A 12,527-nucleotide genomic window follows, 5' to 3' on the forward strand; every position below is an offset into this window, starting at 1 on the left:
AAGCCCATCCAGTCCCACCCACCCCCCTGCCATGGCAGGGACACCTCCCACTGTCCCAGGCTGCTCCAAGCCCTGTCTAACCTGGCCTTGAACACTTCCAGGGATCCAGGGGCAGCCACAGCTGCTCTGGGCACCCTGTGCCAGGCCCTCAACACCTTCACAAGGAAGAATTTCTTCCTAACATCTGATTTGTGTGTCCTCTTTGAGTTTAAGACCCTTTCCCACTGTGCTATCAAACTGTCCACCCTTGCTGTGGAGTTGATTGGGGCAGCATTTCTCAGGAAAAGGCTTTCAGTGGCACTTCTTGCAAGTGTGTTGAGGGCACATATATGGAGTGACATGGGACAAACTGCCCAAAAGCAGTTGCTAAATATTCTGGTATGCCAGTGGCCTCTGAAGGCGTTCTCAGCATGCACTGCCCAAGCACTCAGGACTCCAGGAACTTAGAATGGGTGGCCTGAGGAGATACATTTTGTGTGTGCTGGAACAGAAGAGACCAGCAAGGTGAAGGCTTTGGCCTCAGGTAATAGCCCTGGATGGTGGTTTGGAGTGTGGAGGGTTGGGACAGGGCAGGTGGAAGCACAGATAGGAAGTGTTGACTCAGCCTGAGCAGATGAATGAGCTGGTGAGTGCAGGGAGGAGAGCAGGTACTGAGGTGTGTACTGAGGCCTCCTGCCAGGTGGCCCTGGAGCAAAGGGCACCAGGAGAGGATGGCTGGGAGTGTCCTGTGGCAATGCCTGACACAGATCCATGAACTCCCATCCTAACAAATTCAGCTGCTCAAAGCAGTGAGTGTGCTTCTCTTGGCTGGAGCCAGGTGGGTCTGTGTTGGAAACAGTCACTTAGCACGGGAATTTTGGATTTATCTAAACTGGTTTTGTTATTGCTGTGATGAGGAGTGAAAAGCACAGGCAGAGGAACATGGGAAAAGTTCTCTGAGAAGTCTGGCAAAGCAAGCAGGACCTTGCTGAGGGACTGGGAGGGAGAGCAGGGTTTCAAACCTGCGTGCTCTGTCCTGGCCAGGACTCCAGCTGGCAGCTGCCTGCACTTCCCTCCTGATACTGGAGCAACATGATAATCTGAAATAGCTCCTTTCCCGTCCAGAGGTCCGGGAGCAGATCTGGAATGTGTCCTTAAGTGCCTGGGCTATTTTGGGAGCAGGGACATGAATCTGTGCAGGGGCATCCAGGCTTTGCATGGCTGTGCTAATGGGGAGCTGACAGCCCAGCCCAGCTCCAGCATCAGCACATCAGTGTTTGCTTTTGGGGCAGAGAACTCATGAATGTTTTTATTCTTCTGTGCTGTAAAAAATGGTTGCGTCTTCTGGAGGGATGGGAAGATGACAGCAGTTCCTAGAGGGATTGCCTTGGAAAGATGGCAGAAACATCTGAGATGGAAATGTGGAGCTCTGAGAGTCCAGTGGAAGGAGAGCACAGGTTCTCTTCCTGGAACAGCAGCAGTGGAATTCTGGGCAGCTTGTGCAGCTACCACATATTTGCAACAGCAGCACAACATGCAGGAGGTTTTTCAGAACTCCAAGGAAAACATTCCATCCTGCAAACATCTTAGAATATAGTAAAGGATGAAGAAGTTAGGGAAGGAGCAGCAGCAGTGGGTACTGCTCATGCAAGTTAACTTCTCTGCAAGTGCCAGGGAAGACTGGATTTCTGCTAGAGCTGCTAAAGAAGCTTTGGAGAAAGGGCTTTTCTCAGGGATGTGCTAATAGAACAGGGAACACTTCAGAGCCAGGACAGAGTTGTTTTACAAATGGATAAATTGAGGCAAAGTGAGTAGCCAATAATTGCTGGCCTTACCCTTGAGTTTAGGGCAACAGGAGCTTTTTGGCACATCACGTTTTAAGGCTTCATACAAACAGTATTGACCCAGAAATTATAATATTCCAGTCTTTAGCCAGCAGAAATCAGCAGAGCTCTGTTTGCTTTTGCTAGTTAGGAGCTTCCTGATGTTGAAGTGATGATTCTCTTACTAGTATTCTTCAACAACAGGATTCTGTTTCTGCTTCATGTGTGAAGGGAAGGTTATGTTAGGACATGTTTGGCTGGTGACTGACATGATGCTGTCCCTGCTTGTAGCTACTCTGCTTTAACTTCACCTCTAAAAAATCTGGGGAAAACTCCGGGGTTCAGGGGGCTCTGTTTTGTTGGACTTTCACTGTAAGGGAATTAATTAATTCAGAAAGAGTTAAAATTGATTTACCCAGAAGCTGAAATTTACTTTATCTTCACTTCTAGGCCTACGAGAAACGCTTTCCTACGTGCCCAGAGATCCCAGTCTTCCTGGGGAGTGAAATCCTGCACGAATCCAGGAGTGAGGACGGAGCCATCCACGTCATTGAGCGGAGCTGCAAGCTGAACGTGGACGCTCCCAGGCTGCTGAAGAAGGCAGGTGGAACCTTGGGAGCAGAGAGGCCTGCATTCTGTTGGCTGGCTCAGATAGACAAAGGCTCCTAAAGTTACTCTTGTCTCTCAGTGTTTTCCCCTCCTCTTCAGATTGCAGGGGTGGAGCACGTGTTCTTCATCCAGAGGAACACGGTGAACTGGAGAGAGCGAACGCTGCGCATTGAGGCCCACAACGAGACCTTTGCCAACCGGGTGGTGGTCAGGGAGACCTGCAGCTACTCAGTGAGAGCCCTGCTGGGGCTGGCTGGGCTGGGAGGGGGCAACTGTGTACCCACACAGTGGGGGAAGGTGCCTGGATGGGTTTGAGACTCCTGCAACGCTGGGATTAGAGACTCTGGGGCTGGAAAGGCTGTTGGCTCCTGGGTGTGGGATTGTTCAATTGCTTTGGAGAGACAGGACCAGGAGGAATGGCTTCCCACAGACAAACTGGACATTAGAAAGGAATTCTTCCTTGTGAGGGTGGGCAGGCCCTGGCACAGGGTGCCCAGAGCAGCTGTGGCTGCCCCTGGATCCCTGGCAATGCCCAAGGCCAGGTTGGACAGGGCTTGGAGCAGCCTGGGACAGTGGAAGTTGTTCCTGCCCATGGCAGGGGGTGGGACTGGATGGGCTTTAAGGTCTTGATGATCTTAAAGGTCTCTTCCAACCTAGTGATTCTGTGTGTCCATCCAAACCATTCTGTGGTTTCATAAGGCTTGAGAAACTTCTTCAGGTTGATTGTGATTCCCTGCTTGGAGTGAAAGTGGAAAACAGAATTGGTACTCCAGAACTGCTGGTGTTCCCTCAGTTTCTTTTTGATTGAAATTCAGCCTGACAAAAACATCTAGAGCTTGGGCATGTCTATAAATCTGGATGTCTAGAATTAAACCCTTACTGTTCATTATTATAAGGGCCTGAGCAAAGCCTGACAATTTATTTTGCCCACAAATAAGTGAAAGTTTTAGCACCTTGTTTGTCATTATTTTTGTGCTCTAAAGATTTGGAGCCTTGTTTGTGGCCAGGCTGTCTCCCTGTGTGGCTGTTTCTGTGCTGTTTCACTGCAGTGCTGCTCTGAGGGCCCAGCCACCATGAAATAGCTCAGGTGTTTCTGGAAGCAATCAGATCCTGCTTGTCTTTCCTTACACTAATGTCCAGCTCCTGTTACCTACCTGCCCTTTTGGCAACTGGACAGCAGCTCAGCTTCTTGGGAGTAAACAGGCTGTGAGGAGCTTCAGGAAGAGGAGGAGTGGAAAAGCTGTGAACAATTTGGATGGTGAGGGTGTTCCTGGGCCAGAGATCCCTTGGTGGCTGCCTAAGGCCACCTTAAACCGGCCTAAAACATCCTAAAAAACTGCTGTAAATTAAACTTCCATCATCATCAAAGGTACTGACAGGTCTGAAATGCTCCCAGGTCAGCTCTGAGATTGTTACACTTGCTGATTTTGGCTGTGTCCTTAGGAAGGAAACGTCAGCATCTGGGCTTTGAGGGGAACAGGGTGGGAGCTGCTTGCTGCATCCTCAAGATGGTTCCCTGCTCTATTTTTACCAGTTCCCTTTTCCCTGCCAGAGTGCACCGGAAGCAGGTTTATTCTCATCTTTCCTTTTCTGCAGCCTTCTCTGAGGCAACTTGGAGAAATATGATCCTGCTCCTGCAGTTACTTAATATCTCCCCAGGGAATTTGTCTTTTATGGTATCTCTGTGTGGGGGCTGGAGTCGTTTTTCCTCCCTGTCAGTTTGTGAACAACAGCACCTGCAGAGAGGAGGCAGAGCCTTCTCAGGAAAGGGTTAAGTTTAAAAGAGGGAAGGATTCTACCATATATAGAGCAACAGAGGGGAAATAAGGGAAAGGTGTGTCTTGAGCTGAAGAGTGGGGAAGCTCCCTGCTCTGCCAAGTCCCCAGTGTTTTGGGGAGAAGGCTGATGTCAGTGGCTGAGTCTCCCATCCAAAACTAAAAGAGAAAACTGGTTTGCATTTTTCTTCTTTGCAGGTGTAGGAGTTTTAATTGCATGCTCCACAAGGCCATCCCTGTCTTTCCATAAGGAGACTTTGACATGAATGCTTGAAGTGGGCACTTCCACTGCTCTTTTTGTGCAGCTTTTGCTACTGCAGTTCAGGTCTGCTGAGGCAGGGATGGTTTAAATCTTGATTTCCTTGTGCACTTGAAGAATGTTGGGTTAGCAAAAGTCTGGATGTCCAGTTCACAAAGGGTTCTCACAAGGGGAATGAACCTGGCTGGTGACTCCAGGTGTGGCAGTGTCTCCTCTGCCCCCTCTCTGTGGTGCCAGGGCCACAAGCCATCTGCCCCCATCCCTCCTGTGTGTTGTGTTCCCCTGGCTGCAGGTTCACCCTGAGAACGAGGAGTGGACCTGCTTTGAGCAGTCAGCCTCTCTCGACATCAAATCCTTTTTTGGCTTTGAAAGCACCGTGGAAAAAATTGCCATGAAGCAGTACACCTCCAACATCAAACGGGTAAGGTGGGCTTCCCTGGCTGCCTGAGCACCCAGGCCCCCTCTTTGCCTTTCTGTAAGCACACCCACTGGAGCTTTGTGCCCTTGCTTGTGCCTCTGGAGTCCCTCGGGTGGGCAAAGGAAGGCAAAGAGCACAGAGCAGAGCAGAGCTGGCTGGAATGTGGCTGTGCAGGGATGGAGCAGGCTGTGCCAGGGCAGCAGGGCACTGGGTGCTGTGGGTGCAGGCCTGCTGGACACTGAGGACACTCTTCTTGTGCAGGAAGGGAAAGTCCTGGGTGAAAAACACCCCCTGTGTCTCCAGAGCTTGGGCTTGGGATGGTGGCTCTGGGTGCAGAAGAACAGGGCAGCTAATTGGGTTTGGGAGCAGGAGGATGGGGTAAAAGTGCTAGAAAGGCAGCTGCATCCATAACTGGGATTTGCCTGGGCATTATTGTAATTCATCATTCACAGGGGGCTTGGATACTGGAGGTTTTTTGACAGGATCATGGGGATGGAAGGAGAGATTTCCCCTCTGTTTATCCTCAGCAGCATTCGTCATCTGCCCTGAGGAAACTCCAGTGCCTTGCTGGCTCTGGAGGAAGCTTTTTCCTAACGAGAGTTCTCCCCTTCAGGGCAAGGAGGTGATCGAGCACTACCTGAAGGAGCTGATCTCCCAGGGGATCACGTTCATCCCTCGCTGGAGCCCTCCCGCGGCGGAGGAGGAGCGAGCCCCGGCGGCGGGGCGGGCCCCCGGTGCCATCCTGCAGGAACCCGGGGCTGCTGGCGGCAGCAGGGAGCCGCCTGCCAGCCCCTGCCCGCCCCCGGAGGCTGCCAGCCCTGACGGTAGGCACTGCAGCTCCCACTCAGCAGCACTGACCGAGGGGCTTATTTCCATTTCTCTTGGCATCAGGTTTTTCATCTGGAGTGTGGGGGAGGAGGAGGAGGGAAAGCTATTTTCTTTTTTCAAGGAAAATAAACAATAGAACTTTTTTTTCCCCTTAAACAAAAAAGCTGTGCAGGCAGTATGTTTTGGAGCTTAGAAAAAAATTAGGTTTGATCAGCCCCTTAAGGTATTTTATACTTGAAACTAGAGAAGATGTCTTCAGTATGCTGGAATTAAATATTTTATCTGTTCCAAAATTAATATTCTTGGGGACAGGTTTGGATGGTTTTTGGCCCTGTATCAGGCCAAGACAAACTTGAGGAATGTCTCCTAATGCGTTTTTCCCACAAAATGCCTGAATCAAACTTTATCTTTCCATGTGTTGGTCTGATGATGTTTTCTAGACTAAATAAAATACTTCTCTGGCAAAAAGAAATAGGAGGGACCTTTGAATCCAGAGTTGTTGTAATAGGAACTGTTGTTGTCATTCCTGAGAAGGAAAGGCAGCACTTGTTTTGCTGAGTGTAACTAGGCAAAAAGCTTGGGATTTGGAAATATCAGTAGTTCTGCTCTCACCTGACATTCTCTGGGAGCTTTTCTGGAAAAAGATGGGAGCCAACAGAGAAGCTGACTTGGAGAAATGTTTGAGATTAATATTGTCCTCAGAGTGGTGGGTCCCAGCTAGCAGAAGAGGAGAGTAGCCCTTATTTTCCTGCCCATATTCCTGCTCAGGACAGGATTAGCTCCCCTGGGCCTGCTCCCCACCTTGCTGGCTCTGGGGGTTCCGTGGGATGTCTCACTTCCAAATGAAATTTCTGTTATCCTGCTTATCCTGTGGGTGTCCAGGCCTCCTTCTATAGGTGATGGCATCTACTGGAACCTTGTGCCTGACAAAGAGGTGTCCCCAGCCCTGCTCCCTGTGTCTTCCACCCCAGCTCCTGCCTGGGCTGCTCCCCCCAGCTGCCCTGTTCTGCTGGCTGGCAGCTGCCAGCCCTGGGTGACACATCCCTCTGTCACATCCCCCTGTCCCTCAGTGCTGGCAGTCACCAACCCCTTGTCCTTTGTCTCTGAGCTGGAGGAGCTGCTTGGTGTGCACAGGACTTCTCCTCCTGCCAGAATCCTCCCTGGCTGTCAGAAGTGTGCTGTTGTTCTCCCTTAGTCTCTGGTGTCCCTGGGCAGAATAATGGCTTGGTTTCCCAGCAAGGCACTTGTCACTGCAGTTGTGCATGAGATTTAGGACACGTGGAGATGGAAGTGGCCAGGTCAGGAGTGGTTGGTGAGCTGAGTGCCAGAGCTCATGATAGATCTTTTAAAGCTCCTGCTGGAGCAATTCAGGGCTGAATGAAATATTGGAGCCAGAGCCAGGTGGAGTGATCCAGCTGTGATACAGCACACGCTGCCTCGTGCCCCAGTCACCAGGAGAGTGTCCCTCCCTCCCTCCCTGAGCAAATCCCATGTAAACCATAGGGAGCCCAATGTGTAGAAGCACCTGCTCCCCTCCCTGCTGGCTGTGCCAGTTGCTCTGAGCTGTTGTTCCCCCTGCAGGGGACAAACTGGATGCTGACTACATTGAGCGCTACCTGGGCCAGCTGACCCCGCTGCAGGAGAGCTGCCTGATCCGCCTGCGCCAGTGGCTCCAGGAGACTCACAAGGGAAAGGTGGGTAGGGCACTGAGGGGCACACAGGGGCATCCCCAGCTGGGATGGGGAACCCTGGGTGCACAAACACACTGGGGAATGAGGGGCTGCAGTGTGACACCACGGGAAGGGACCTGGGGGTCCTGGTGGATGTTGAGCTGAGCATGAGCCAGCCCTGGCTGCCCAAAGGGTCACTGAGAGCACAGTCCTGCTCTGCTCTGTGCCACAGTGGCCTCTAGTCCTGGACACCGCAGTATCAGAAGGCTCTAAAGCTGTCAGAAAGTGTCCAAAGGAGGAACATGATGGTGGGGAAGGGTCTCAAGGGGAAGCCATAGGAGGGGCAGCTGAGGGCACTTGGTCTGTTCAGCTGGAGGAGAGGAGATGGAGCACAGAGCTCACTGGGGTGCAGCTCCTCCTGAGGGGCAGCTCCAGCCTCTGCTCTCTGTGACCAGGGACACGAAATGGCTGGAGCTGTGTCACGGGAGGTTTTGGTTGGATATCAAAAAGATTCTTCCCCCAGAGGGTGCTGGCACTGCCCAGGCTCCCCAGGGAATGGGCACAGCCCCGAGGCTGCCAGAGCTCCAGGGTGTTTGGACAATGATCTCAGGCACAGGGTGGGATTGTTGGGGTGTCTGTGCAGGGCCAGGAGTTGGACTGGATGATCCTTGTGGATCCCTTCCTCCTCAAGGAAATTTCGTGGTTCTCTGATTTTTCCCTGAGAAGCAGCACTGAGGGACAGGCGTGTCTCTGCTCTGCTGGAATGTCCTGGGCTCCTTCTGGTTAAAGGAAAGTCTATCAGACCAGCAGGGTAACTGATGTGTGGCTGGGAAAAGAAAGGGTCTAGAGCAGCTTGAATGCCTCAAAAGGGGTTTAACTCCAGATTTCCTGATGGAGAGGGATTAGGAGGGAAGGAAAGAAGGACCAAGGATAGCACCAGAGAGAGTAGTTGGGTGGGCTGAGTAGATAAAAGATGCTTAGGAAGAGGAGCAAGTGATCCTGCTTGGAAGCAGAGAACAGCTGGATGAGGTTTCAACAGTAAAAGCTTCCTGGCTTAGAAGGAATCAGCTCAGTCAGGATGGGTTAGGTCAGGTACTCTGCATTCCTGGGTTTGGGAAGATTTTCATTCTTTTTCCTTCACCTGGCCTTTCCAAAAGACACTGCTGCTTACAAGGAGCTTTGCCAGTCCTGCATGCTGTGCTGTATGTCTCAGAGCTGAGCATGTCTCATCTGAGTACAGGGAGTCTGAACATGATTTAGAATGCTGTTTTCTCTTGGAAAAGTGAATGTGAATCACCTCTGTAGAAATCAAATGTAACAAAGATTTAGTGCTATTGTTCTGCTGCTGTAGAACTCCTGAAGTTCCCTTGTGTGTGAGCAGGCACGTGGGTTTTGTTGGTACCCAGGAATGGGGATGGAGAAGCAGCTCCCAGCAAACCTCACTGTGAAGAGAACAGGAGGTGTTGGGGCAGTGTGAGAGCCTCCCAGCAGCTGATAAGCTCCAGATACCAACAGTGCTGTTACATTGTAAAAGCTGATAAATTCCTATCCCCAAACATCTGCCAGAGCTGGCCAAGGGCACTGGTGTACAGTGGCATCAACAGCAGCTTGGATACCTTGGACCAGAAGGGTGGGGGCTGCTGGAGGCAGGTAGTGACTACAGGAAGAGATTGTGATATATAATATATTGTATATATACACACCTGATGTAGCAGAGGGCCCCTTGAGGGGCTGTGGCACCTCCCTGGCAGCTGCTCTTGTGTCCCTGTGGTGCTCTGCCCCTGAGGAAAGAGCTGGGGCTGGGCTCCAGCCAGCCAGGGGTGGTGAGTGAGCTGTGTGAGCAGGAACAGCTTCACCAAGAAAAGGGGCTCTGCTGGAAACTGCTTTTGATCTGTGTCTGCCTGTGATCCAGCCTCCAGTCAGATGAGAGGCCCTGGACAGGCAGGGGTCAGTCCCCAGGTGTGGGTGTGCTCTCAGAGAGGACAGGAGCCTTTTCATGGAGCCCTGAACAGTGAATGGTGTGGGCTACACTGGGGTAGGAGAGATCTCACCTAGTGGGTCCTGGATGGGAGGACATCCCAGAGACAGGGAGGCTTTGTCCCTGGTGTGACCTGCAAGGATCCTGCTTTCACCTGGAACAGGCACCACCTAAACCTTTGTTTAGGTTGCAAAGTATCAACCCACAGGCTGGTCTTCCCCCTCCATGTCAGAGGCTGGAGAAGGAAAAAGTGAGAGCACATAAGCCAAATGTGGAGCAGCTGCCCCTGGGGTGCCTGGAGCTGGGCAGGGAGTGGCAGCCTCTGTCCCCTGAGCTGTGCTGGAGCCCTGGGAAGTGCAGCTGAATCCTGAGCTCTGGGGACAGTGGAGCTGCCTCAGGCCTTTGGGTGGCCTTGCTGGGCCCTGTCCCCAGGAGGATGTGGGCACACAGGAGGGGAGATGCTGGCTACTGAAACTTCATCTTGAACCCCTGACTGCTCAGCTGCTTCTCCTGACAGAGCAGGCCAAAATCAGGAGCTTATCCTGTAAGGCTGGGGTTGTCCCTGGAGAGGCTCTTACCTTGCTGTGACAATCTGTTCTTTTAATTCAGAGCAGGGATGGCCTTATTCCTCTATCAGAAATTATCAAAAAATAGATCTCCTGTTTCTTGGAAAATGGCCCTTCTTATTTTTGTCCTCTGTCCTATTTCACTATCTTTTCCCCATTCCTTCCAAAGCAGACATTACCTTTACAATCAGATATGTTGTTCCTTAAAAAATCTGAGGAGTTGAAGGAACAAACTGTAAATGGTGTTAAAATTGCAGCAACTTAAAGCTCTGTTCAAGGCTTTGCACCATGCAGGAGAGTGCAGCAGTTTTACCAGGGAATACAAAAGCAGGCTGAAATTAAACCTTCGTTTTCTTGCATGTGGGAGTTACTGCTTTGGTTGGACAAGGATAAAAGACTAATTCTGCTGTGGAATGAGTCTTCTTGAAGCTTCCTGCCTTTGGTCCAAACTGAAGTGCTGGATTTGCCTCTTGCCTGGAGCCCTGCACAGGGGAGGTTTGAAACAGGAGAATATCAAACCTTCCACCAGCCATCCCCTCTCCTGCAGAGATCCAGGAGCTGGTGTGGGTGTCTGGGCTGGGCCTGATGAGTGACAGCTGCCTCTGAGCAGCAGGAACACAAACCTGAATTATCTGATGAACGCTCTGCTGGCTTTAAACTTGCTGTCATACTGAATTCCTCTACACACTCCTGAGATCATCTTTGGGAAGGCTGCCCTCTTTTCCAGGACACACAGATGCAGTGTTAGAACCAGTGTTGACCTCCCCCCTGCTCCTAAGGTGCTTTAAGATTGCTTTAGGCTGCCTGAACTCTGCCCCTTCTTTAGGTGAGCCAATTCTTACCATCTCTTGCTTGTGAATCCAAGATTGCTCCCTCCTGACACAGCTGCCAGCCTTGCTTTCTACCCAGCTTTCTGTTTCCCTGAGCATGGCAGTGGACAAACAAAGGAGCTTTGACTCCTGAACATGGGGGTTTGTGTCCCAGCAGGGCTGGAAGTGCTTGGGTTGTGCTAGCACAACATGGATACTCTGGAAGAGACAATCCCTGCTCCACAGAGCTGGATTTTTTATGGAAACTTGTAGAAAATGAGGCCAAGCACTTTTGGAGAAGTTGGAGTGAGGGACTGTGAATCCAGCAGCACATGCAGCTCTAATCCAGTTGGATTTGCAGCTGACAGGCTCTTAGTCAGATTTGGCACTTCTGTGGAATCCATCAGGTTTGTTGTTAATTCCTGCTGCTTGGCACTCCTGCCAAGCTGTCTTTGATTCTTCAGCTAAAGAGAACATGGCAGATCTGGAAGGAGGTTGGGATAAGCCATTCTGCAGACTTGCTTTGGGAAGCTTTTGTGCCTGTGATGTGGGGATTAGTGCTAGTGCTGGGGTGAGTGATTGGGAGAGGGTGTGTTGTAGTTTGGGCTGATTTGGATCAAGAGTTATTGTGGTGTAATGGGGCAGGGAAGCCTTTGAAGCTCTCAGCAGCTTTCCTGTTCAAACACCAGCAGCAGGGCCTGCACAAGAGCTGGAATTGCTGGAATTGGCATCATTCAGACTGCACAGTTGTGATTCCCTGCAGTGCCTGGTGTGCTCAGTGTGTTACCTGTGGCTGTTTGTTACCTGTTCCCATCCTGTGCTGATTTGCCTTGGGCAGGTGAACTTGCAGCTCCCTGACTTTCACACAGTATTTTGGAGATTCTTGTGGATAACCAGCCAAGGGAAACATCAGCCAGGCCAGGGTTTGCTGGAACTCCTGGGAATTGCCCTGGGGAAGGGCTTCCCACAGCCAGTGAGCTGGTCCCTGCTGTTGTGCTCCTGGCACCCTCTGCTGCTTCCAGCTGGGTTAGCTACGGAGGGAGGCGGAAGGGAACTTCACTGTTTGCTGTCTTAGTTTGAAGAGATTAAAAAGTGGTGTCAACTGCAGCCTCCTCTGCAGGCCAGATGGAACATTCCAGTGCTGATCCTGGGGTTTTCTCTCCTGGCAGATCCCCAAGGACGAGCACATCCTGCGGTTCCTGCGCGCCCGCGACTTCAACATCGACAAAGCGCGGGAGATGCTGTGCCAGTCGCTGGCCTGGCGCAAGCAGTACCAGGTGGATCTCATCCTGCAGTCCTGGAGACCCCCAGCCCTGCTGCAGGAGTACTACACTGGGGGGTGGCACTACCAGGACAAAGGTGAGTGTTGCTGGCTGGGGGTTCTGTACAAATCACCAACAGGATGGGACTGCTGGGAACGTGTCTTGAGCTGTTTGATTTTCCAGCATCAGTCTCATTATGTGGCTATGACAATGGGAAGACACCAGCAGCTCACATCCCAGGCAGCAGACAAAGAACTTAATGTTATAACTTACTTTAAGTGTTTTTTGACCAATCCCACAAAGCAAAAGCACATTGACAGTAGTTCTATCCAACCACTACAAGCACAGGTACCTTTGGTTAAACAATGCTTGCTTCTTTTGGATACAATACCTGCTTGTGAGCCTTAAAACACAATGCACAGAGCTCCATTATTAAGCTTAAAACTTCCTAATATCTTGCTAGATAAACTTTTCTGCAGCTTAGGGAGTTATTCTAGACAAGTGTTAATACACAGACCATTGTTCTATTTGTCCTTACTTTTCTACTTTTT

At 51.1% G+C, this 12,527-nt stretch overlaps 1 protein-coding gene across 1 annotated transcript in view; it reads left to right on the forward strand.

Moving 5' to 3' along the window:
* SEC14L5 (SEC14 like lipid binding 5) overlaps nt 1–12,527 on the forward strand; it is a 41,520-nt gene that overhangs the window by 18,273 nt on the left and 10,720 nt on the right. Inside the window, exons 4-9 of the mRNA XM_030958284.1 lie at nt 2,253–2,402; nt 2,511–2,642; nt 4,738–4,866; nt 5,477–5,687; nt 7,273–7,385; nt 11,884–12,073. Coding sequence (XP_030814144.1) covers nt 2,253–2,402; nt 2,511–2,642; nt 4,738–4,866; nt 5,477–5,687; nt 7,273–7,385; nt 11,884–12,073 — 925 coding nt within the window. The remainder of the gene's footprint in view (nt 1–2,252; nt 2,403–2,510; nt 2,643–4,737; nt 4,867–5,476; nt 5,688–7,272; nt 7,386–11,883; nt 12,074–12,527) is intronic.

Source organism: Camarhynchus parvulus, chromosome 14, assembly GCF_901933205.1.
Source record: "Camarhynchus parvulus chromosome 14, STF_HiC, whole genome shotgun sequence".
NCBI classification, from domain to species: Eukaryota; Metazoa; Chordata; class Aves; order Passeriformes; family Thraupidae; genus Camarhynchus; species Camarhynchus parvulus.